The 26,192-nt window shown below is 38.8% G+C and overlaps 1 protein-coding gene across 8 annotated transcripts in view; it reads right to left on the bottom strand.

The window, feature by feature from the left end:
- Positions 1-22,705, bottom strand: part of LOC117973789 (ankyrin repeat and KH domain-containing protein 1-like) — a 79,018-nt gene extending 56,313 nt beyond the window's left edge. For 4 of the 8 annotated variants that reach the window (XM_058996031.1, XM_058996037.1, XM_058996032.1 and 1 more), the window contains exon 1: positions 22,237-22,704. In XM_058996031.1, coding sequence (XP_058852014.1) covers positions 22,237-22,512 — 276 coding nt within the window. In that variant the 5' untranslated portion in view covers positions 22,513-22,704. Of the gene's footprint in view, positions 1-22,236 lie in introns of all 8 variants that reach the window. The other 4 variants (XM_058996035.1, XM_058996036.1, XM_058996033.1 and 1 more) reach the window with 2 other exon arrangements.
- Positions 22,706-26,192: the final 3,487 nt, after the last annotated feature.

Here is a 26,192-nt window from a genome sequence, read left to right as displayed (position 1 = left end):
TAGATCCTGTTGGTCCAAGAAACCCAGCATCAAATCAACGCCTTAAGTGTTAAAATACAAAAGCAAAAGGTAAATCCCATATACAGTGGAACTGAAATATAACACTTCTGTAACTATATTGTAGCACAAGCCCACCTCTGTTACTGGTGCAGACAATCCATTATAATTTTAATCAAATTAGATCGATGGCGTAATTGCATACAACGCAGGGACAAGTGTGTTATTTATTTTTTTCAGATAAGCATAAAAGCCATTATCAGACTTCAGACAATCAAACAAAACGCAGTTAGATATTTATTTTTGTTAAATTTCAGTTTGTTTTGTCAGGAGATTAGGCAATCACATATACAAAGCTTGTTTGAAATCATACAAATAAATCACCCAAGATGTTGATAAAACCACAAAGAACTTAACATATTAACTGTAGTGAAAGGTGAATAGGAGATAGTTCAGGGATGACACACGAATCAAAACACATTTTACTGAAGCCCCTAGCAAATATGCAGTGCAGTATTGCAGTACCTATGGTTTCAATTACCGTATACCATGGCTTCAAAGCACACGCAATACTGGAGAGCATTTGCATAACCAAGAATGCCTACTGACCCAAAGGACCCAAAATTCAGAAGATGTTGAAGGGATGACAGAAGAACAACTTCACACTGATTCTAGTAAAAAATCTGATGTAGATAAGCCTGAACACCCAGCAAACTATATCTATCTATATCTCTATCGCTCTCTCTCTCTATATCTCATATCTATATCTATATCTATATCTATATCTATATCTATATCTATATCTATATATATATCTATATATCTATATATATCTATATATATATCTATATATATCTATATATATATATCTATATCTATATCTATATCTATATCTATATCTATATCTATATATCTATATATATATATCTATATATATATCTATATATATCTATATATATATATATATATATATATATATATATATATATATATATATATATATATATATACAGTACTGTGCAAAAGTTTTAGGCAGGTGTGAAAAAATGCTGTAAAGTAAGAATGCTTTCAAAAATAGACATGTTAATAGATTATATTTCTCAATTAACTAAATGCAAAGTGAGTGAACAGAAGAAAAATCTAAATCAAATCCATATTTGGTGTGACCACCCTTTGCCTTCAAAACAGCATCAATTCTTCTAGGTACACTTGCGCAAAGTCAGGGATTTTGTAGGCATATAGTCAGGTGTATGATTAAACAATTATACCAAACAGGTGCTAATGATCATCAATTCAATATGTAGGTTGAAACACAATCATTAACAGAAACAGAAACAGCTGTGTAGGAGGAATAAAACTGGGTGAGGAACAGCCAAACTCAGCTAACAAGGTGAGGTTGCTGAAGACAGTTTACTGTCAAAAGTCATACACCATGGCAAGACTGAGCACAGCAACAAGACACAAGGTAGTTATACTGCATCAGCAAGGTCTCTCCCAGGCAGAAATTTCAAGGCAGACATGGGGTTTCCAGGTGTGCTGTCCAAGCTCTTTTGAAGAAGCACAAAGAAGCGGGCAACGTTGAGGACCGTAGACGCAGTGGTCGGCCAAGGAAACTTACTGCAGCAGATGAAAGACACATCATACTTACTTCCCTTCGCAATCGGAAGATGTCCAGCAGTGCCATCAGCTCAGAATTGGCAGAAAACAGTGGGACCCTGGTACACCCATCTACTGTCCGGAGAAGTCTGGTCAGAAGTGGCCTTCATGGAAGACTTGTGGCCAAAAAGCCATACCTCCGACGTGGAAACAAGGCCAAGCGACTCAACTATGCACGAAAACACAGGAACTGGGGTGCAGAAAAATGGCAGCAGGTGCTCTGGACTGATGAGTGAAAATGTGAAATATTTGGCTGTAGCAGAAGGCAGTTTATTCGCCGAAGGGCTGGAGAGCGGTACACGAATGAGCATCTGCAGGCAACAGTGAAGCATGGTGGAGGTTCCTTGCAAGTTTGGGGCTGCATTTCTGCAAATGGAGTTGGGGATTTGGTCAGAATTAATGGTCTCCTCAATGCTGAGAAATACAGGCAGATACTTATCCATCATGCAATACCATCAGGGAGGCATCTGATTGGCCCCAAATTTATTCTGCAGCTTGACAACGACCCCAAACATACAGCGAAAGTCATTAAGAACTATCTTCAGCGTAAAGAAGAACAAGGAGTCCTAGAAGTGATGGTATGGCCCCCACAGAGCCCTGATCTCAACATCATCGAGTCTGTCTGGGATTACATGAAGAGAGAGAAGCAACTGAGGCTGCCTAAATCCACAGAAGAACTGTGGTTAGTTCTCCAAGATGTTTGGGCCAACCTACCTGCCGAGTTCCTTCAAAAACTGTGTGCAAGTGTACCTAGAAGAATTGATGCTGTTTTGAAGGCAAAGGGTGGTCACACCAAATATTGATTTGATGTAGATTCTTCTTCTGTTCACTCACTTTGCATTTTGTTAATTGATAAATATAAAACTATAACATGTCTATTTTTGAAAGCATTCTTACTTTACAGCATTTTTTCACACCTGCCTAAAACCTTTACACCTCTCTGTATATATATATCTATCTCTATCTATAAAGAATATTGTAGGTTATATTCAAAATACAAACACGTATTAGGTCGGTCAATTACGGCTTTGTTGATGAGTGAGCGGGCTTATAACTTCCTTATTTGTGTAATCTTCCACATACATACACACACACACATACATACACATACATACATACATACACACACACACACACACAATCCTGTTATCTGTACTGGACCTGGCAGCCATCAATTCCTTTGTTTTGTGCAAGGAATGCACCAGGGAAAATATCAGTAGGAGAGATTTCATCTTGAAGCTAGCCACAGCGCTTCAGCAGAAACATTTCAAATCAGAAAACTGCAAAGCTGCAGGCTGCAGCAGCTCAACCTGGATTTTGTGCTGCACCGAGTGACACACGCAAGAGCGAACACATGTTACTTTCCCTTTTAAATTAAATACTCTTCGTTTTTTACAGTTTTGTATGTACATATACCTGTTTACACACTAGTTCTTTTTAAATGTTTATTTTATAATACTGTTCTTCATTTTTTGAAGTAGTGCTTTATATGTGGTAAGTTAGAAAATAAACCCTTTTATGTTTAATTGTTCATTTAAATACGGCATTTCGGCTGTACAGAGATGTTTGATATGATGTGCTTGAATAAAACTTTGGAGTTGTATCGGATAGTTGCCTTTCATTTTAATATTGATGTTGTTTAAAACGTACCGTCATAATGTCTGCCGCAGCGGTTTTAGGTATGAGTAAAACCGCGGCGGTTCTAGTGTTAAATCACGGCTGAAAACTGCAACAATCGCAGTTTTCCCGGGTAACCCTAATGACATGTTCTGAGACGCTTTGTTTTTAGCTCTACTTGTTTCCTCAGAATATTAACTAAACTATGCACAAACTGTTTACCTTGAGTCAAGTTACTTTGTATAGTTAGGTTTCCTGTGTGCAAAAGGAATGAGTCCAGCAGTTGTTCAGACCATCTCTTTGGGTGGACTCGGTACGGTTCATTTCCCAAGCAGACTTTGTTGTTCACACCAAACCATGCCGAGTGTGGACCAAACCCTCTAAACGGACCCAGCGTGAACACAGCCTAAGTTTTTAGACTGAATCTACATTAAAAATACTTAAGCAGTTCTGCGATTTGAAAAGGCAGGCAAGTAATATTTCACACTCAGACACATTCAAAAGTGTGATTGCACACCTACAAATATGTCCTTTCCAAGACTTTTCACACAGAAATGAATTCACATATATACATGCATTTTCTTAGTTATAAAATAAGTTATGTATTTCAGATGAACAGTATAAAAACAGTACTATAAACTAGTTCTAACCAATAATATCAGCTTATTTTTCAGCATGTTGGAATCAGTAAAAACCTGCATATAAAATATAGCCGATCTATATATTTTTTTTACATTTCATTTCCAAAAAGCACTTTCTTGGGTGCACATAAGTTGAAACCAAATCTTTAAGGTCAGAAAGTGCTGCAATAGTAATAAATACATTGAACTGGGGGCCGCTAATATGCAGAACGCCAAACTCAAAACAGCTGAATTAAAAAGAATAAAACACCTGCTGTTAAGAAAAGAAATAGGGAAGTGTGGCAGATTAGGGGGAGGAAAGGTGTAGTCCTTGATAGAGTGGGTACAGGACTACATCACCCAGAATGCCTCAGGGCTAGAATTAGAGCCAGGATGGGAAACACCTAAGAGGCCTGTGAAGAGACCTGAGAGGGTGAACCTTAGAAAAAAGTATTGTGCGCACTACTGTGTATAACTTTAGTGAACAAGTGGTTTTGGTCACCAGTTAATGGCTTAGTCGTCCGGTTTATAGTTTAGGGAAAATGTTTAGTTATCGCTCCTTGGTGGAGTTATGGCCGGAACACACATACGCAGCGCTGCACCGCTGTGCATTTCTGCGGTGCGATACTGCTCGTCCCCAACCAGACACACATCAGCAGCATGCACTAAGCAACTGACTTTCTGCTACAACTATTGTAGAAAAATTGAATGGCAGTTGTCAGTACCACACAGTAGGCTATGTACTTGAAGCCAATGTACAGATATGGCCAAACGTCTACCGGAAGCTGCAATAACAGTATTTCATGTTAGAATTTGAAATGTCAAGTTTTTCATTAAGTAAATGGAAAACTACAAAGATATGTAATTCAATATGCTAATGTAACATTATTTCAGCAGGTTTCATTCGACTTTATGAATTAGTTAATTCTATAGGGTGATGTAAAACTTTTGGCCATAGCTGTAAAACCCCCCATATAAAATAGACTAAATAAAAACACTAGTTTATTTATGAAAGTTGTTTCTCTGTCACCTATATGCAGGTGTATGAAATGAGCTTGGCAAAGAAACGTACAACACATTGCTGAACACAAAGTCTACTATCACTGAATTAGGGCTGCTACGATTAAATCAAAGAACTTTATACGGGATAATCAATTAAACAATTAAATTTTTGTAACGCGCATTGTTCATAACATTATTCAAGTTTAACAATGAAATTGCACCAAACACTCTGCCTTGCTATTTTTTTCCTGATGTAGTGTTAACTGTCTGATTTTCTGGTCCCATTCTGACTACCAGCGAATCCGACAGGCTTGTATCCCTGGCAAACATGTGCTCATTTAAGAAAATTGACTGTATATAGTTTGCGCTGCTATGGAGTTTCAAAATGAACCGTTAAACCTGGGAATAATCCTTTTTTTGTGTATTTAAAAAATACCTCAAAGTGGTTCAGAGACTGTCATAACTGCCTGTGTGAAAGGCTATACCGCTACTGAAGTGCTATAGTGGGTGTGGTTTCAAAGTCAACATGCCACGTCACTATAGCGTAGGTAGGCAAGGGGCGTGCATGCAGTGCTTAATTTGTGCCGGGGCAAAGCCCCGGAACCTCTGGGCGCGCAGTCATAGCGTCGGTACCTCTAGTTAATCTCATAAAATGCTTTCTTTTTAAAATCTCAACACAGTTGTATTAAGTCCGCAAGTTCTTGCACGCATGCTAAAGAGACACAGTCCGGCTGCCACGTTTGTAGCCTATTTTAAATTACTTTACGATTTCAGCTTGAGTGCCTTTAAAGAAAATGTCATGAACAATACAAGCAACTTCTTACACTACTTGGTTTGATTAAATTAGTAGTACACAACAAACAACATTAATGAAAAAAAAAATATTGTAGCCTACTTCAATAGGAACATTAGCCTGCTATATTATATTAACCAAAACATTAAAAATAATAACGATCTGGTTCTCTTGCTTTTTTCAATGAATATAATTCAATTAATAGAGAATAAAAATATACTAACAACTACCTAGCCTAAGTTTAATTAATCGTTTTTGTAATCTACCAGCGGCTTCTGTTGCATACACAGCTGATAATAGCGCAGACCGTGGGTCAAACCAATGTTCGTGTTGAGGTGCTTTTTTTTCTTTCATCAATGTCATCCTTCTGGAGTGCCTCAATGCCTTTTAATGTGTTTGTTTTTTAAACCACTTAAATGCAAAACCACAACAAAATATGTATACAGGCTTTTTTCTATTTTTTCTATCTCTGGCTGTGTGAAAGGGTTATGACGGTACTACACCGGCATAGATAGCGAAATTTCTGTGTGAAGGGTATTTTACACACACGTTAAAACGTTTGAGACAGCACAGTAGCTGCATTTCTGTGTGAAAATGGTGTTAAATTACTATATATAGCAGTGACCAAACATGATTATTTTGGAAAACCTCATCGTTTCCAAGACCATAGTAGTCCACTCATGAATGCAATGTGTAAAGAGAGGGGTTTGCTACAGTGGCACAAAGTGCTCTGCTAAGATATTCACATGACAACATAATGCCAGCTGTTAGGACAAAGAAGACCAAGTCCCCACTGGCACGTAGAAACTCACACAAGCATAAAGAGGTCTTTAGATTCTCAATTATTGGAAAAATTAGAGGCCTATTAGATTGAGCTAAGGACTACCAATCACCTCAGCCAAGATCCCTGCCCAGCCAATCACTTATACTGTGCAGCTTGGCTCGTCTAACCACATGCCTTTACTTGCGTCTTAGATGAACCAACTGCTTATAAAAACTGGTCACAAGCAAGTCAGAACTAAACTGCTTTTCAGGCATTTAAGTAAGGCTATTCTGATGGAACACACAACCCTAACTGGCACATACTGAAAACATTTAAACAAAATGTGAGCATTTTTACAAGCACAGCCAGCATTGAATTGAGGGTTGATCAGAGAAGGTTTTTTTTTTTAGTTTAAAAACAGCACGTAGAATTCTCTCTCCAAGGCCGCTTTTCATCTGTATGACTAAGAAACTTTTACAATATTTAAGGACAGACAGGGTCAAGGTTCGCTTGACAGGAATGGCGGAAGTGACTCGGGTCACAGTAAAGCCTGCAATAGTTTAGTTTGGTGCTATCTGTCAGTTTAGGGTGCATATCTACTTGCACCTGTTGTTTATATGTCTAAGGCCTGATAACCAATCAGTTTCCTTGCCTATTAGCACACTAAACATTAGTGCCCCCCATTTTTTTTTTTTTTTTTAACTTTCATAACAGGGTGAAAAATCTGTATATCCTTCATAACAGCAAAGACCATAACAAACTGAGAATGCATCCAATGCCAATAAAAGGTAAGAAAATGTTTTAAAGCTCTGGTGCCACTCTTGCTCAATGGCAGTTCCGCACCAATTCCTGAACAATTGTAGCAGCTTAAACTGTTGACACCGACCAGACTTCCTGTAGTACTGAATCAAGTGGAGGTGACTGGCCTTGGGGAGAAGACTCAGCGTTTCCACTTGAAAAAACTGCTGCCCATCACAGTGACTGGTCACTAAATGTTTTACCAGTCACAACTCAAAACATCATCATTCTCGCGACACCTGTCGTTTTTTAAAGCAATACACACAGACATAGTAATGGAGAATAGGCCTATATTAAAAAAAAAAAAAAAAAAGAAATCATTCCTTTCACTTAGTTGACATTTTTTTTTACTAAAGCAGAAAATAGTTTAGAACACTGTTTTCTAGGGGTGAGACCGAATAGTCGAACATTCGACTATTCGATAACGATGGCACCTATCGACAAGTGAATCCAACATTCGAAAGTTTAAAAAAAAAAAAAAATAAGTATATATTGATTTTATTTTAAAGCCTGTACTGCCGATTGGCTCTCTTTGTAGCGGTAATGAAGATTGACTGGAGGGTGGGATTTGTTATTTCTTGTCTGTGATTGGCTAAACCAGAACGTACCTTGGCTAACGATGGCTTCCTCACAGAAAAGTTCTGCATGGAAATACTCTGAGAAAGTAAATGAAAACACTGTTAAGTGTAAAATATCTGCAGTGCAATTAAACTACCACAAATCTACAACTGGTATGTTAACCCACCTAAAAGCAAAACACCCTTCTGCGACGCTAGCAACGACAGAAAAGGAAAGAGGACCGCAACAAACCGCCATTGCATCCTTTGCGGTGAGGTCTCATCAGTGTGACAACGTACATGCTGAAAAAACATCAGCCCTTATTGCTAATATGGTGGCAAAGGACATGCTTCCCATAAGTTTTGTTGAAGGTGAGGGATTTCAGGAGTTGAAATTTGTGGAACCTGAATACACAGTCCCTGCACGAAAAACAATTACCACTCGACTCGAAAAAATGCATGAGGGTTCAGCAGCTTCTGTCCGCAGAAACTCGTCAAAGGCTGAGAAGGCGATTACTACAGATGCGTGGACTGCACTGAATACCAATTTTTTATTTATTTTTTGCTTCCATGGAAAGCTAGTGTGTTAATGCCACTCAGGTCTTTTTGTTCATTCATTTATTTATTAATATTAAGATAGCTACATACATAGCAAGCTATTGCCTATAGAGGCTATTTATTTTTTATTCACTGGAACTCGAACACACAGGTATGTTTCCGATTTGATATAACATAGACCAGTAGTCTATATGTTGAGTGTGGTTTGAAAACATGGGAAAAGTAAATCGTTTAGTTAAGTGGATTGTATAAATTAGCTAGCTAGATAGTCTAATGCATTTTGTATTTCGCTGTTATGACCGGAAAACATTATTGCCACAAGGACGCTAATGTTAAGGCATTTGCCTCGCAGCTCACATTGCTAAACTATTATTGAATGAAAATTAAATTAATAATTGAATACAAATTATATGGGAGACGCCCACATTTTATAAGCAAGCGTTATTTATTTATTTTTTTCAATTGTCACAACCTTTATAGTTCATTTGAAATTGTAATTAACGGAAAAGGTTGTTACAATATCGGGAAAAAAATAACACTTGCTTGCAAAATACGAGTCTCACATGAGATACGCAAGAGTTGACAGGTATACTTATGTTATTGCTGCTGTTATTATAGCATTTCCGTATTATTATTATTTGTTTATTTAGCAGACGCCTTTATCTAAGGCGACTTACAGAGACTAGGGTGTGTGAACTACCCCCAGTCACTTGCAACATCTCACCCGAAAGACGGAGCACAAGGAGGTTAAGTGACTTGCTTAGGGTCACACAATGAGTCAGTGGTTGAGGTGGGATTTGAACCGGGGACCTCCTGGTTACAAGCTCTTTTCTTTAACCACTGGACCACACAGCCTCCTCATGTATGTCTCCTAATAGGAAGGTATTTTTTTACAACAATTTATTTAACAAAGTTGTTAAAGTTGTTGTGTTAGCTAAGTATTTTAAAATAAAGTTCAGAATTTATTGCAATTGCTATAATTGTCAAATTGCATTATTTCGCATTTAATGTACATCTCATTTTGAATGGGAGGCCAGGGGGGTGGGCAACTATTCGATTAGTTGACCTCAACAGCTGTGGAATTATCGATTGTCAAAATATTTGTCATGCACATCCCCACTGTTTTCAAAAGCTGTCGAAATATTTAACATTCATATTTCGCTTTATAATTTTAAATTGAAATATTTTACACCATAGTTCTTAGGGCAACTGAAAACTACAGGTAAAATATCAGTGTGAATTAAAGCATTTTGTACTGAAAAGATAGGAGTGTGTGCATTTCAATGAACACACGAGGCACAGTCAACCAGAATCAGGGATGAAAACGAAATAAACAAATCCTCCCCTGCAGGAATAACAAAAGGAGGAGGCATGGATTGAATCAGCCTATCGGTGACTTGCTTTGTTAACAAGCATGCGCTAAGGCAGGAACTGCCAAATCCATCACTCATTCGATTGCCTGTGCCTTTAACACCAGAAGGACCAGCGTATACTCATACCTAGAAGCCTCACATCAGTCTTTCTGATGGCTGTATTCAAAACACTGTAAATAGTATAACGAACGGAGAAAGTGTCGGATGATTTCTTTTCATTTTTCATTGAGTACGTAACATAAACGTCTGAAAAACCGAAGCACATATTTTTATATATATATATATATATATATATATATATATATATATATATATATATATATATATATATATATATTTTACACACACGAAAATTTATTTTACAAATCAAAACAAGAAAATTTAAGTAAATAAACGTCTGAACAGACATCGGTTTACAACATACATATTTATAAAACCGAAACGATAGCAATACATTTTTTTCTTTTCAACAGCAATCGGTTTATTATCAGATGCGCAAAAGCAACTGAACAACGTAGATAAACTTAGAAGAAAACGTTTCAGAAGCGCACAGCACAAGTAGTAATAAAAAAGTCATTTATTTTTCTTTTTTTTTTTTTTCAACAAAATGGTATTCCTTTACCTTGAGTCTAAGGCTGTTCACAATCAATACAGATAATGCGCTTCTCCACGCCGCCTTTCTGCACAGGGCACAGCTGTTCAAAGTTGTATTTTTATTGCACTTGCCAACCTGGCATTGGCATCTTTTGCGGCTCTCAACAGGGTTGCCAGCTTCAGCTGTGGGTACACGCTTGGCAGTTTCTCTCTGTTCCAAATGCTTCTTGCGAAGTTCCTGTGCTAACTGTAAAATATATTCTCTCCTTGGTAAATTCTGCTCCGTGCATTCTTTGTAAAGTACCTAGGAGTTGATGGCTCCTAGGTCCAATACATTGTAAAACACCTGAACAGGCCACCGTCAGGAGACAGCTTTCACGGAATACTTACGTGCCATCTGATCCAAACATCAATTTCATATTTTGTTGCGTTGTAAAACTCACTAGTCCCGATGCTAATTGACTGACCAAAGCAGCGCAGCTGACAAGCAGACGCCAGCCTTTCAAAAGGCCGATTGAAAACAACAGACTGTCAGTCATTCACTCAGGCAGAGAGTAGAGACTAATCTAATTACAGCGAAACACATTGCAGACTGGAAAATAAATACGGACAGAAAGGTACACAAACGCACAGCCCCATACGTGTTACATGACTGGAGAAAATTACATTTTAAAACCAAAAACCACCAAAGTGGGTGGGGCTTCTAGTGTTAAAGGACATAGTCTGGAGGCACACATTTCGCTCCTGTTATTGACAGTCAATGTTTCTCTCTGCCTGTCAGACTTTTTTCTGCCAGTCAAACTGACAGGCGACTTCAGTATCTCCGTGTCAACTAGCTTGTGAAACCACGGTTCGACATTAGCCGAGATCGCAGTTTGGCCGGCAGTATGTAGCACCACAGGCCCGACTGGGCCGGTCACATTGGTTAACTTGGATAATATTTATATAGTATAGTGCATATGGAATTTGCTCATTTTTAAAAAATGAACTACGTACCAAGAAAGACTTCACCTTGCTTGATTAGGACATTGAAAAAAATGTAACGTTCTGCCTTGTTTGCTGTCAGTTTCCCAGACATGTAGCTAAAACCAGCAGCTTTTTCAGTGGGAATTCAACATTTTGATATCATCATATCCAGTCTCACAGTAATAGTTCGCAACATAGCACGTGTTTGTCTGCTGTGACTGCAGCAAAAAATTCACAACATGCACCAATGGATACCCAGATACGTGATTGAATTGTCAAACTTTTTGATTTGGGATACTATGTGGTCAAAAACACAATCACAATCTTTCCCGGACTCGTTGGTATCGGCAATAAGATTGGTGCCGACTTGGGAGAAGGCGACACTAGCAACAATGCTCCGAGAAGGTTTATTATTATTTGATAGTGTTTATTACTAGGATTATTATAATTCAGTTAAGCTTGTAGCATTGCTGTGATCACATGGTAACAGCTTAATTGCAGTTTAGCTTATGAAAAAACAAGTATCATTTGTACACACACACATTTTCAAACCTTGAATACAGTATTGAAATAACGCAACATACATTGAAGCCACATTGCTCAGTCACTTTTTTTCTTTTGAGAGATGCTTCAGTTACTGTACACAGTTAGAAGCATAATGAAAATAAAAACCGTCATGAAAAAATGAATATATGTATCTGGGCCAGTAAAAACACTATCTTGGTGGCCCAAGGTGCCAGTAGTTAAAATCAAAACCTATAGCCCTAGAAACCATCGGACGTGTATTTACCAGTTAACAGAAACACTGAGACTGCAGCAATACTGCGTGGCGGGATCCTTGCTCATCCTATGAACAGCAGTCTTGTATGCCAATTCCTTACCGTCAGACACAGGACTTCTCTGTTATTGAAGCAGTCCGACAGACACCCTTTACTAACCAGCAACACTAACCAGTTCAGGACTCTAGGAGATTGTGTCCCTTTCCCAATTTCACTACAGGAATTTTAACACCACACTTGTCAGATTCTTACACAAGAAAGCAGGACAACAGCAAAAGAATACAAATATTTAGTTGACATAGCGCTAAAAGAAAAGTGTGGTGCCCAATGGGAATAAGTGTTTCTTATAGTAGGAAACTGATCTGAGCTCTCAATTACTTAACTAAACCCTTAATTAAACCAAGTAGCTTAATTAGGCATTTTTAATTGTTCTCAGCTTCTAAAAAGTTGCAGATTTGAAGTTATAACATTGTATAGCTAAGCTGAAATCTCACACACTGTCTAAGAGCAGAAGACAATTAAGGCCTAATCAAGCTAATTATTAGTTCAATTACGGGTTTAGCTAAGTAATTGAGAGCTCAGTTGGAATGAAAACCAGAAGACACAGGGGTCCCCCCCAGAGGACCAGGATTAACGCACACATGGTTTGTCAGGACTCAGGTTTGCAGTTGTCTGCGTCCCCGGGACACGCATCTGTCCATCTAACAGGTAGCACTAACGCAGATTTTTTTTTTTTTTTTTTTTAAATCATGCAGGCAATACAGCTGCTTCAGGATGTTGGCAGGCTCAAACTCTGTGTTGAAGTTCTATCTGTAGAGCACTGGAAAACACAGACCCAAGTACGTCTTGGATCGGAGCAGACTGAAGACTATACTGAGTTGTGCCCCTTTCTCGAACACCTGTGTACGGTTGCATGTTGAAATTCATTTATGTTCTTCGTTCTTTTAGACAGAAAACAGTCTGTTTGTGGCTTTTAGTGTTAGTTTTTTATTGTTAAAAAACTGGCCAAACTTTAATAAAAACTAAGAAAAAAAAAATATTTGAGTACCATAACATTAATACTTTGTACTATGGTTACCTGAGAAGTGCGATTGTCCCATAATTTTGGGTCTCAGACAGAAACAGTAAAATTGTCCCGGTTTTGCTGTTTTATTGTATTTACATTTTTTCCCCCAAAAAATAAACAATCTTATGGGTACTTGTTTAAAGATTGTTGATTACGTGGTTAATAATTATTAATACTGTATTCAAACTTCCTGGACCTTTAGTTTTTAAAATGTTATCTTGGTAGTGCCATCAGCAAAGTCAGCCTTTTTAGTCCCTATTGTATTTTGATTAATACAGTCTTCATAAAAATCAGTACAATAAAAGAGAGATAGAGATAGCAATACACACACACAGCTGTCCAGATAAGCAGTGTACCTGCTGTTTATGCGTTAAATATGAAATATGCATTTAATAGAAATTGTATGCATAATGCAGAGTAATTTTGCTGCACAGCTTGTCTGCCTCCCCTCCCGCCTCCCCTAAAACTTTCACCAACTACATCTCCCAGAATTAGGGCTGTAACGAAGGGTACATTTTGACCTTCGAAGGTTCAGAACACATTATCAAAGAAGGTTCCAACCCTCGATAGTACTAATTTGCATGATTTACTGGTGACGTCACCATAACTACTCGTTAATATTTGATTAAAAGTCCTAGTAATCGTACATGTAATCTATATACATGGAATAAAACGTTAACATGTAGTTTAAATATATGTTATAGGGGTCCCCAGGCTCATCCAGTTAAAGTGCTGCCGCTGGGAGCGCAGGATGAGTTACACAGCTTGGACGACACCAGTTCGTGTCCAGGCTGCGCAAAGAGGCCGAACTTTGCTGGGTGCCCCCGAGGGGGAGCGTCACATTGGCTCTGATGCTCCTGGGGTGGAGGGTGGGAAACTGGCAGGGATTGCTTCTCATCGTGCAACAGCGAACCCTACTGGTCAGACACCAAGCACATTCAGAGTGAATAAGAGGCAGGGCTGATCTCTGTTCTCCGGGATCGGTAGCCTGCCCACCTCTGCTCTGGATTGCTCACCATAAAAGAGATTCTGGCTTTAGGCTTGCGAGATCAGGGGTTGCTCACACACCCTCAGAACGTCTGTGCTGGGTGAGACTCACTGCGGTGAGGAGAAAAAACATAACTGGACATTCCAAATTGGGAGAAAATAAAAATATTTATATTATATAGAAGAGTTATCCCATTATTACACATTGTTTATGTACACATAATTGATGCCGCTTGAGATATACATATCCAGTAGTGCTGGACAATAATGCAATTTTCTGTTATCGATTATCGGCTGTAAATTATCACGATTATGATTATCAGCGAAATAAAATAACATTTCTTGTAACGCGTCTACAAAAACTGTTAACTTGTTTACAAAAAAAAAAGAAACAGCGTTTCAAAAAATGCTTTCCAGTTCTCAGCTGCTGAACAGTTTCACATTCCAAACACAGATCGTATTCCACTGTAACCCCCCTTGAAATCTTCATATACAGCTCTTGCCAATTTATTTTTGAACCCAAATAGTGATGCACGTGTGTCATAACAAGTAATACATATGTATTTATTTATTGATTCATATTGTGTCTGGAGAACACTTCCAGGGTTCTCCCCAGGCCTTTTCAGCCCGATCCGCCCGCCTTGCAGATGCTACTGTGTCTATAACAATAAGGATTGATTGCGCTTCCAGCAGACTAGATCAGCTGCGCATTTCTGGGTGTGAAAAAATAAAAAAAAAACTCTTGGTACCACATGACAGCTGTCTCACGTCTTGACACAACATTTAACCAATCACAGAGTTGAAGGGGCGGGTTTTCTGTGTTAAGCACTTCAAGAGGCTAAAACGTTAAAAATGACTGCTAAAAAAATAACCAATTATTTTCAAAGCAAAAATAGTGACAATGAATGCAGGGGGTCAAAATAAACCGGTGATCAGCGCAATCCACCGCCTAATACTATATTTGCGCCGGCTACTTTATTAAAAAAATATTAAAGATTATTTTCAGGTATTATCATTCAGTCCATTTTTTGTCGTATTATTGTACTGTAAGGTGATATTTAGTACATAATAGCTATACATATGCACAAAAAAAAAGTGTATTCCTTTTTTTGTGTTATTTTAACAATATGTACCCAGGTGCTTGTGACAGATATCGGGGGGTTCATATACAGTGCCTTGCGAAAGTATTTGGCCCCCTTGAACTTTGCGACCTTTTGCCACATTTCAGGCTTCAAACATAAAGATATGAAACTGTAATTTTTTGTGAAGAATCAACAACAAGTGGGACACAATCATGAAGTGGAATGAAATTTATTGGATATTTCAAACTTTTTTAACAAATAAAAAACTGAAAAATTGGGCGTGCAAAATTATTCAGCCCCTTTACTTTCAGTGCAGCAAACTCTCTCCAGAAGTTCAGTGAGGATCTCTGAATGATCCAATGTTGACCTAAATGACTAATGATGATAAATAGAATCCACCTGTGAGTAATCAAGTCTCCGTATAAATGCACCTGCACTGTGATAGTCTCAGAGGTCCGTTTAAAGCGCAGAGAGCATCATGAAGAACAAGGAACACACCAGGCAGGTCCGAGATACTGTTGTGGAGAAGTTTAAAGCCGGATTTGGATACAAAAAGATTTCCCAAGCTTTAAACATCCCAAGGAGCACTGTGCAAGCGATAATATTGAAATGGAAGGAGTATCAGACCACTGCAAATCTACCAAGACCTGGCCGTCCCTCTAAACTTTCAGCTCATACAAGGAGAAGACTGATCAGAGATGCAGCCAAGAGGCCCATGATTACTCTGGATGAACTGCAGAGATCTACAGCTGAGGTGGGAGACTCTGTCCATAGGACAACAATCAGTCGTATACTGCACAAATCTGGCCTTTATGGAAGAGTGGCAAGAAGAAAGCCATTTCTTAAAGATATCCATAAAAAGTGTCGTTTACAGTTTGCCACAAGCCACCTGGGAGACACACCAAACATGTGGAAGAAGGTGCTCTGGTCAGATGAAACCAAAATCGAACTTTTTGGCAACAATGCAAAACGTTATGTTTGGCGTAAAAGCAACACAGCTCATCACCCTGAACACACCATCCCCACTGTCAAACATGGTGGTGGCAGCATCATGGTTTGGGCCTGCTTTTCTTCAGCAGGGACAGGGAAGATGGTTAAAATTGATGGGAAGATGGATGGAGCCAAATACAGGACCATTCTGGAAGAAAACCTGATGGAGTCTGCAAAAGACCTGAGACTGGGACGGAGATTTGTCTTCCAACAAGACAATGATCCAAAACATAAAGCAAAATCTACAATGGAATGGTTCACAAATAAACATATCCAGGTGTTAGAATGGCCAAGTCAAAGTCCAGACCTGAATCCAATCGAGAATCTGTGGAAAGAACTGAAAACTGCTGTTCACAAATGCTCTCCATCCAACCTCACTGAGCTCGAGCTGTTTTGCAAGGAGGAATGGGCAAAAATTGCAGTCTCTCGATGTGCAAAACTGATAGAGACATACCCCAAGCGACTTACAGCTGTAATCGCAGCAAAAGGTGGCGCTACAAAGTATCAACTTAAGGGGGCTGAATAATTTTGCACGCCCAATTTTTCAGTTTTTTATTTGTTAAAAAAGTTTGAAATATCCAATAAATTTCGTTCCACTTCATGATTGTGTCCCACTTGTTGTTGATTCTTCACAAAAAATTACAGTTTCATATCTTTATGTTTGAAGCCTGAAATGTGGCAAAAGGTCGCAAAGTTCAAGGGGGCCGAATACTTTCGCAAGGCACTGTATAGAGGCTGTACGCCTTTAAGAAGAAAGGCGTGATGGGATATCAGCGGAACATTTATCAGCCGACATACAAATGCTGAAGTGCAGAGGTGCTGGATTATTACACTCTGGTTTCATGCAACAGTTATGATGGTGTGTTAAAACGCTTAAACTGAACAGTTGCATTAAAAAAAATGTAGAACAGGGAAAAACTAAAATAGACGTGCATTAACAAAATGCTCTGAAAACTTAAAGAAAATGATTTAAATAAAGCAATAGGCCAAGTTCAATAATTAAGCTAAAAAGGAAATGAAAAGGTTACCTGTTTTTTTTTTGTGAACTCCAATAACCCTACGTTATATTTCCCCAGGCAAATCGTAGAGTGCATAAATAAGCAATGTAATTTACCATAATAAAAAACAGTAATGAAAAAGAAAATGTAGAACAAAAAAGCTCAACCAGATATAGTCAACGAAAGACAACACATTATTCAAATTCTTTGTCGTACTATATATTTAAGGTAAGGCAAGTTTATTTTTCTGTTAAGTGCTCCCGGATATAATGTTCTGTTGCCCGGCTGTACAGAATTCCTGGGGAGAACCCTGACTTCGGCTATAAAAACAATTTGCTTGCTTACCGAGGGGTGTTCTCTTAGTCGGAGACTACTGTATATGTTATTACAAAATGTATTGTTAGCACTATTTATTCAGTTTTTGCTGTCTGAAAAATACTGCTTTGATAACAAAGTATTGTGTGTATTATTATTTATTTCTTAGCAGACACCCTTATCCAGGGAGACTTACAATTGTTACAAGATTTCACATACAATTACCCATTTATACAGTTGGATTTTTACTGGAGCAATCTAGGTAAAGTACAGCAGCAGTGTCCCCCAACTAGGATTGAACCCACAACCCTCCGGTCAAGAGTCCAGAGCCCTAGCCACTACTCCACACTGCTGCCCACTGCTGTATATTTACGTTTATGTACAGAAATGATATGAACACAATAAAAGTTTCCACTCTACAAAAACTCAATTCAAGATGGCAAGACAATTAGACGAGTCATTGTTGGCAGAAAACTGACGTCCGGTTCTCAATCCCTAGTCGTGTTTTCTCCGGAAAACGCCAAGAAAAGCTTTCAGAGGCCGAGATAAGCCGGAAAAAAAAAATGGAGGCGGATCTGGACAATACGCATAGTCCCTTCACCACAGACATAACCAAACAAGATTGCTGCTTCCGCCAGGGTGTCCTCGGCTCACAGCGGACTAGCGACACCTGTAGACTGGACAGGCACCTGCGGGCTTGCCTGTAAGCTGTCCAGAGCTGCGTTGTCTTCCGACACTGTAGCTCTGGGTTGGCTACATGACGGGCCTACAAAGTGAAAAGAAGTGGTCAGCTGATGGCACACGTTTCGGAGGACAGCGTGTGTTCGTTTTCGCAGCTCCCGAGTCACAGGGGTGGTAGTGGTGAGCTGAGCCTAAAATACAATTGGATATTTCAAATTGGCAACTACTAAATTAAAAAAAAGGCTCTAAATTCATAAAATCACTCAGGTTAATGTCTTGTATTTTGCCAATATTTAAAAAAAAAATTCAACAACTTTCAGTGAGTGTTGTAGGGTCCTTCAAGTAACAGAAGGAAACAAAACACTATCTTTATGAAACCCCAATATCTAATGAATAACAAAAAAAATAAAATGGAAAACCCCCTTTTTTTTTATAAATTTAGTTGTTGCCAATTATTTTTTTTATTATTTTCTCCCAATTTGGAATGGCCAATTATTTTATTATGCTCAGCTCACTGCTACCACCCCTGCGCTGACTCAGGAGGGCGAAGACGAACACACGCTGTCCTCCGAAGCGTGTGCCGTCAGTCGACCGCTTTCTTTTTTTCACACTGCGGACTCATCATGCAGCCACCCAAGAGCTACAGTGCCGGGGGACAACGCAGCTCTCGGGGAGCTTACAGGCAAGCCCGCAGGCGCCTGGCCAGACTACAGGGGTCGCTGGTGCGCGGTGAGCCATGGACACCCTGGTCGACCTAACCCTCCCTCCCCCCGGGCGGTGCTCGGCCAATTGAGCGCCGCCCGCTGGAAGCTCCCATCCTCGGTCGGCAAAAGAACAGCCTGGACTCGAACTCGCGACATCCAGACTATAGGGCACATCCTGCACATTTCGCGGAGCGCCTTTACTGGATGCGCCACTCGGGAGCCCCAAATGGAAAAATATCTGAATTTGTTGTTTTTTTTTTGTTTTTTTTACTTAGAGTGGAAAGAGATTTTGTATAGTTCCTCCAGTGTCCTGAACTAAAAAAATATTTAAGTCTCTACTACTAAAAATAGATTTGATGATTAATTTCAAGAGATATAAAGGCAGTCAGCTGCAAATTAGTTTAATAAATAAAAATCACAAAATCACTCAGGTGAAACAATGTCTTGTAATTTGCCCAAACATCAATATTTTTCAACAAAACTTTCAGGAAGTATTGCAAGATGCCTCGGGTCATAGAATAACATGTTTTTATACATGCATACAACAAGTGACCGCAGTAATCCATGCGGTAGTTAAGTTACAGAATAGCGAAAAAATTAGTTTTGACCATTTTTTTTTGCACTAAAATAACTTTGTATTTTTTATGCTCTCATTAGTATCCAATCTAGTAGATTCAGCATCCGTCAGTTCTGGCAGATTCTACTTTACTTGCTGAAGCGGTTCTCCCACTTTAGTGAAGTCTGTGTGTGTACTTGAGTACATTCATTATTGTAGGTAGTAATTCAGCACAGAACTGAATGTTTGGTCAAGCACGCTTATAAATGATTTAAGAACACTCAGAGACAGTCATTTTCCCAGTGCTAAAAAGGGCAGTGTTTGGATTTATTTTTTAATCTGAAGATAATAGGATACTACCACAGTACAAAATATTAGATATAAATCCAGAAAATATTTGCAAATGTATGGCAGGCTTTAATGTTTGTTTAATAAACTCACAACTGGGTACTGGCAAAACCTTTTGAAAACAGTTTCCTATGCGAGCACTGTATTATTGCATGTGCTTTCCCATTAGAACCGTGTTTAAATTATCAGTAAATCCTAAAGAAACAACACACACAGCAAAAGCTAATGGCAGACAGCACTCTTCTGGAATGTGTATGAAAGGAATGCAAAGCACTGGTCTGTGGGTGTTATAGTTCTGTGACCATGTTTCCAGAACTGTAAAACCCAAGACTCCTTTCATCCATCAACTACATCTCCCAGAATGCACAATGACTGCTGAACATGCTCGATATGCTAAAAGGCCTGGCACAGCGTCTGCCTAATCCTTGTGCTCAGGTTTTCATTGCAAACAAAAACTGCTCAGCTGTCCAGAGGGAACACTTGCAACCATTCCACCTTGAGGGCTTCTCCGAGTCCTTTTTGAATTTGCACAAACACAGAGCAACAAAAACCCTACGAAATGTATTTTAGTGGATCAATAGCCAGAGATTAATTGAGCTGTCATGCCCCCTCCAGCTGTCACAACTAAACAGATCTAAACCCACCCCACATCTGACATTCCAATAAATTCAAGACATCAACTATTGCAGCACACTTTTCTATTAGAGAGACCATTACTTAATGTATTAATATGAAAAGAATACATCCTTACTGGTAGAGTGCAATTACTTTATTTATTTATTTGCATGCAAACTGTTTGGAAACATCTCATTTTGACTAAATAAATTATTTTAAAAGTAAAATCTTGTATGGACAAGCGTGATAGCGCTCACATATTTTAATTCATTAAAATGAATGATCATGAATATAAAACGGTGTACAGTGCAGATCAGGACACAGTGTAATGTACACTTTGACTGACAGCTGTGCGTATTATGAGCATATGTAGTGTTCATTTTCACCCAATTAAAATAAATCCTCTAATATTAGGCACTTTCTACTTCAAACTTTTGACAGTATTTTCACTCAGTTTCTTAGCCTTTCTTTCCTCCATTAATATAAAATGTCACCTTCTCATTATGTTCATATGGCGTTAAATCTAGTCTCCTGGTGAGATATCAATCAGCCCTTTGAGGCACACTTCAGTATTTATTGGTGCTTGGGTGGGATGGGCTGTCAATACGGTGCAGTACTGTACTACACACGTGTAAAGCGAGCAACATCTCACAAAGTTCACATAGTTTAAACAGGGGGACTTAAAGAGAAGAGTGGCAGTATGGGGTAACTATTCTATGTATTTGATTATTATATTACTAAAAAAAATAAACAAATAAAACAAAAAAATTGTCAAACTACGAATATCCACATGAACCCGAACCTGAAGTGGTTTAAAACAGACCTGCATAGAGATAAACCGCAATCAAATGGAAATTACGGAAGTTGTTGTAAAACCTCAAAAACTGGGGTGCTTTGTTGTTGGTTTTTTTCGGAGGGTCCGTGGTATTGTATAATCACACCCCGGTTTGATTCAAATGATGTTTAAATAGTTATCAACGTGCAGGAATGAAAAGTATCTGCTTACTAAACGTGCACTGCAGACCCTGATCTAAAAGTCTGCATTGAATTTGACAGACCGCCTTGTTAATAGCTTGACACATGACAGTAGTGGCAACGACGCAGATTCCCCCCCAAAATTATTTTGTACAAATGAAAATCTCCTAATTAAAATATGGTCAATGTGCTAAATCTCCCAACTACTCCTGAAAAAATGCACTTCTGTAGTAAAATATACCAAACTGAAGTGGGGTAAATACCTTCCATATTAAGTTTACAACAAGTGCATGTTAGCATTAAATTCTGTGAAAACTAGCAGGCCTTACTGTAAACAGCAGGCCGCTAAATATGTACAGTTCGGGTAATAAAAAGCTTTCATGTGCAGAAAATGTATTGGCTCAGCAAGCCTGTCTCTATAATCTGTCTTTAACATTACACGATCGTATTTCGTTCTATGTGCTATATTAACATAAACCAGATAGCTTTTACAACCTGCGTACGCATTTGTTTATGCAATGACGTAATTGCACCACTATCTATTATTATAAAACGGATCTATTATTTTTACTACAACTACGCATTATATATATAAAAAAAAAACTTGAGGTTTGTGCAATACTACTACTACCATTCTTACTAGGCCGCCGTGGAACTACCGGCCATAAATCACACGTTTAAGCTTTAGGATGTATTTTATTTGATTGCCCCATCTGCATTATTCCAAAGGAGAACCGAGTGTGTGTCAATGTAAAGGTAGCGCGCGTTCTGTGATAAATATAGGTTGTGTTTTAATGTAACTTTACTGAGGGGAAGGGAGTGGGTTAAAGGAGCTGTATAGCTTACCTCAGATACCTCGTCCTCGTCGCTGCCGGATCCCGGGCCAGACGAGAGCACTGCGGCCGCAGCTAGTTTGAAATCCAGTCTGTCCGAACCAGGCCCGCCAGCCTCTCCGAACAAACGTACTTTCTTTCCTCCGACACCAATCCCTAGGCCGCCGAGCCCGGCTCCTGGTGCAGCTCCAACCCCCATCCCTACCGCAGGGGAGCGCGGAGTCACCGAGTCAATCTCGTCCTCGAAGCCGTCCGTCAGCATTGCCGTCCCGGCTACTGCATTCTGCATACTTCCCTATATAATGTGTAGTTTAACAGACGTAATATTGTATTTAACTTTTTCCGGGTTTGTATTCTTTTTTTATTTATTATATTTTTACTTCAGAAATTCCCGAAACTCTCCTGAAGCGAGACGAGAGAAGAAACCCTTTCCCCCCAGCCATTAACTTTCTTACAACCTATCCCACAGCGAACCATTCCACGAATAACCCCGCCCATCCTCCAGCCTTTTGCCAATCAGATTGACCAAGCTAGAGAAAAGACGGAGTCTTATTGGTATTGGTGTCTGTCTATCAATTCTATATCACGTGACATCAAGGTCGGTTGAGAAGCGTGTCACTGAGCTCTGAAATTTGACGCCAGGAAACTGTATTTCTCTACGGTGATTGGTTCCCACAGAGGTCAATCTTCATTTCCCACCCACACGATCCTCCTATTATTTCTAAAAAAAAAAAAAAAAAGTGAAGGTTGATTTGGGTTCTGTATCGGGGTTAGGGCGGTTGTTTTCTGATACTTTGGAAGTAATAGTCGTTGTCAATGCATTTCACATCGTTAAACAAATATATTCCCGCCTGCTTGCTTTGGCAGTGGCCTGTCAAGTAGGAAGTACGTGACTGTAACCGCTTCGCAGTCTGTTTACTGTTTTTGTCTATATTAGAAAAGACGGTGACTGGCTTCTCTGTCTCTCGCTATCGCTGTGTATTCAAAGTACGCAGCTGGAAAAGCATAGCGTGTACCGTGTTGCTACGCAGTGTAGTGTTTACACCCGGTCCGTGTTGGCCCTCAGCCACTTTTATATGACGCTGGTGGGACTTGTAGTTCCACTCCCGCGTACTGTTATTGCCATCCGTTCCCGTTTTTTGGATAGTATTTTGGTTTTCAAAATGTAAAACTTTTTAAAGTGCAGTGATTGTTAAGAAAATTGTTCGGATGATTTCGCTGTTTTGGAAGCCGCTTTTTTTCTCCAACTGGAGCGAACACTGTAGCCCACTGTCTATACACGCTTCATAATGAAGAGGTGAAACTGAAAGGCTGGGGTAGTAGAATATGACAATAAGGACTCAAATAAACGAAATGCTTTGGGAAATATACATCTTTTAATAAGTCGTTCGATTAGGTTCTGTTCAACTTTAGTGTGGTCATCATAATTTAAAATGAAATGCAGACAGGAAATACACCTGACCTATGACGTCCTTCAGGTATCTCAAAGGTCAAATTATTCAGTAATTTGAAGTTCAGAAGGCTAGTTACTTTGTAATAACTGATTAAAATTACGTCCAAATTTGAGGCCTGATTGTCCAGTTGGTAAAAGGGTTCACTTATGTATAAAGGCAGTTTTAAATACATGTATTTTTTTTTCTGTCCATTTGTAAGTAAAATTACACATATTAAATGCATTTTTTGAATAAATGTATTGTATTGCTACCCTACAGTACAGTTAATATAAGATAATTCAATAATAACAAGTTAAATACACGCATTTAGTTAACATTAGCCACTAATTAATACAACAAAGACCACAATACACAGTTTCTGGTAGTTTAACAAACAATCTATAAAAAAAAAAACACATAAGCACTTCAGAAATTTCAGATATGTGTTCTGTCAGCTTTACATCAAAAGTCTGCAAAAATATAACAGAACTACCAGATTCTGCCGAGTCAACGCCAAGGGACCGTAAAGTTATCGTTAAGGTAAAAGTGGGCCAGAGTGGGGCCCACACACATACAGAAATGAAATTGCAAATATGAGTAAAATGTACTATTTCTGTGCCAGCTATCCTACCCAAGCAGCCTTTAGGGCTAGACACATTTAGTTTTCACTAAACTAAACTGTATGCGTGCTGTGCAGTGAAACTTTTCAGATCCCCTTTTTTCTTTTCTCTTTTCCTGCTTGTGTCCTGCCTCTTCTCACTCCCTATTAGCTTCCGTCCTCTCCAGGTCTTCGTAAAGCCAAAAGCTATTGGCTGATCTTGACATACAATTATACAAATGAGCACATTTACTTTCCAACAGACAAGACTTTCATTTGATAAGCATTTTATCATAACGCCTAAACACCTGTTATAATTATACAATACAATGTCAGCAGGGGGACACTGCTGCTGTACCCTTGAGCAAGGTACTTTACCTTGATTGGTCCAGTAAAAACCTAACTGTATAAATGGGTAATTGTGTGTAAAATAAATAATGTAATTGTATGTAAAAATAATGTGATAGCTTGTAACAATTGTAAGTCGCCCTGGATAAGGGTGTCTGCTAAGAAATAATTAATCATTTTAAACCTTCAAAAATGAAACCTGCCAAACCTCTGGAACCTCCAAATAAAAAGAAACACAAGTCTGGATGTCAAAAAACAGAAGGAAAAGACTACAAAAAAAAGCAAATCTAAAAAAACTACAATAAGCACAAAGTTTTTTATGTAAATTTAAAAATGATTATTTCTGTAGAGTGTGTGTTCTGTTTTCTGTTAATTGTGTACTAAGTAGGCTACAGTAAAAAAAGAAAATGTGCCACAATCATTTAGTTTCAATTAAAAATAATTTTTTACTATTTTCACACTGTACAGTAATGTGTAAAATGCAGCAGCATGATTTATTTTGTGTTACTGTTAGGCTACAGTAAAAAGAAAGTGTGCTATAGGGATTCATATGATTTTACTACTGTATTTCTTACAAAATTATTTATTTTTATTTTTTAAATTGGACAACTCATGTCCCCAGACATGTCCGGTTTAGCAAGGGACTACTGATTATGAAAACCTTTTTGATAGAAAAATATTTTTGATTTGGGAGTGAAGGCGGGGATCCATTGCCTGGGGCCCACAAAAACCTGAAGCCGGCCCTGAGGGGCCATTTTTCCAGAGGGAGTATTTTTAACATTTGGTAGATAGATTACTTTTACAATTAGGCATGTCTAAAATTCAAAGGTAGAGCACAGCACACAGGCACGATAAAGAATCAAGAAGGACAGTTAACATTTATTGCCTGATGAAATACAATTCAAACCTGCAGTATGTCCACTGTTTGGTCATTTCAAATCTTTGTCACATCATGAAAAAAAAATACATTTGTAAGTGAAAAATGCTAAAATAAAAGTCGCTGGGCCATATTCATAAAAGATGGCTGTAATTTCCGGCCATTATAAAATGACCTGGCAGTATTTAACACGTGATTTATAAAACTACTGCCTGGTTATTTTACTGGCCAGTGATGGTTTTAGATGTGATTTACCATCACGGACTGTTACTGAGAGATTGTATCTAACCAATTGTCAGAGGTATGCAAATGAGCCATGTTCCTTACTTAAGACGTCAATGGCAACACCGTCTGTTTACACCGTCACAGTATGGCTACTCGACATGGAGACAAGGGCCTACAAGGACAGGAGATTGCCCCTCCTGCTCTCTTTTCCTTCTCTTTCCATTACTGTTGTCTCCAGCCTATTGCTGAAATCAACTGCTGCCACGTGCCCCATGGACCCCTGGCCAACAAATCTCATCTGTCTCTGTGCTTCTGACCTTGCTCCTTCCATTATGCATGCTCTCATCCCTGGTTTCAGCCAGGCCTGGTTTCTGCTGCCCTCAAGACTACCCGAGTAACGCCAGTGCTCAAAAAGCCCTCCCTTGACCCGGCTGTCTTATCTAACTTCCATACCACATCCAGTCTTCCTTTTCTCTCCAAAACTCTTG

Source organism: Acipenser ruthenus, chromosome 22 (assembly GCF_902713425.1).
Source record: "Acipenser ruthenus chromosome 22, fAciRut3.2 maternal haplotype, whole genome shotgun sequence".
NCBI classification, from domain to species: domain Eukaryota; kingdom Metazoa; phylum Chordata; class Actinopteri; order Acipenseriformes; family Acipenseridae; genus Acipenser; species Acipenser ruthenus.
Note: the sequence above shows the minus strand (reverse complement) of the source record. Positions and strands in the feature narration are given on the sequence as shown.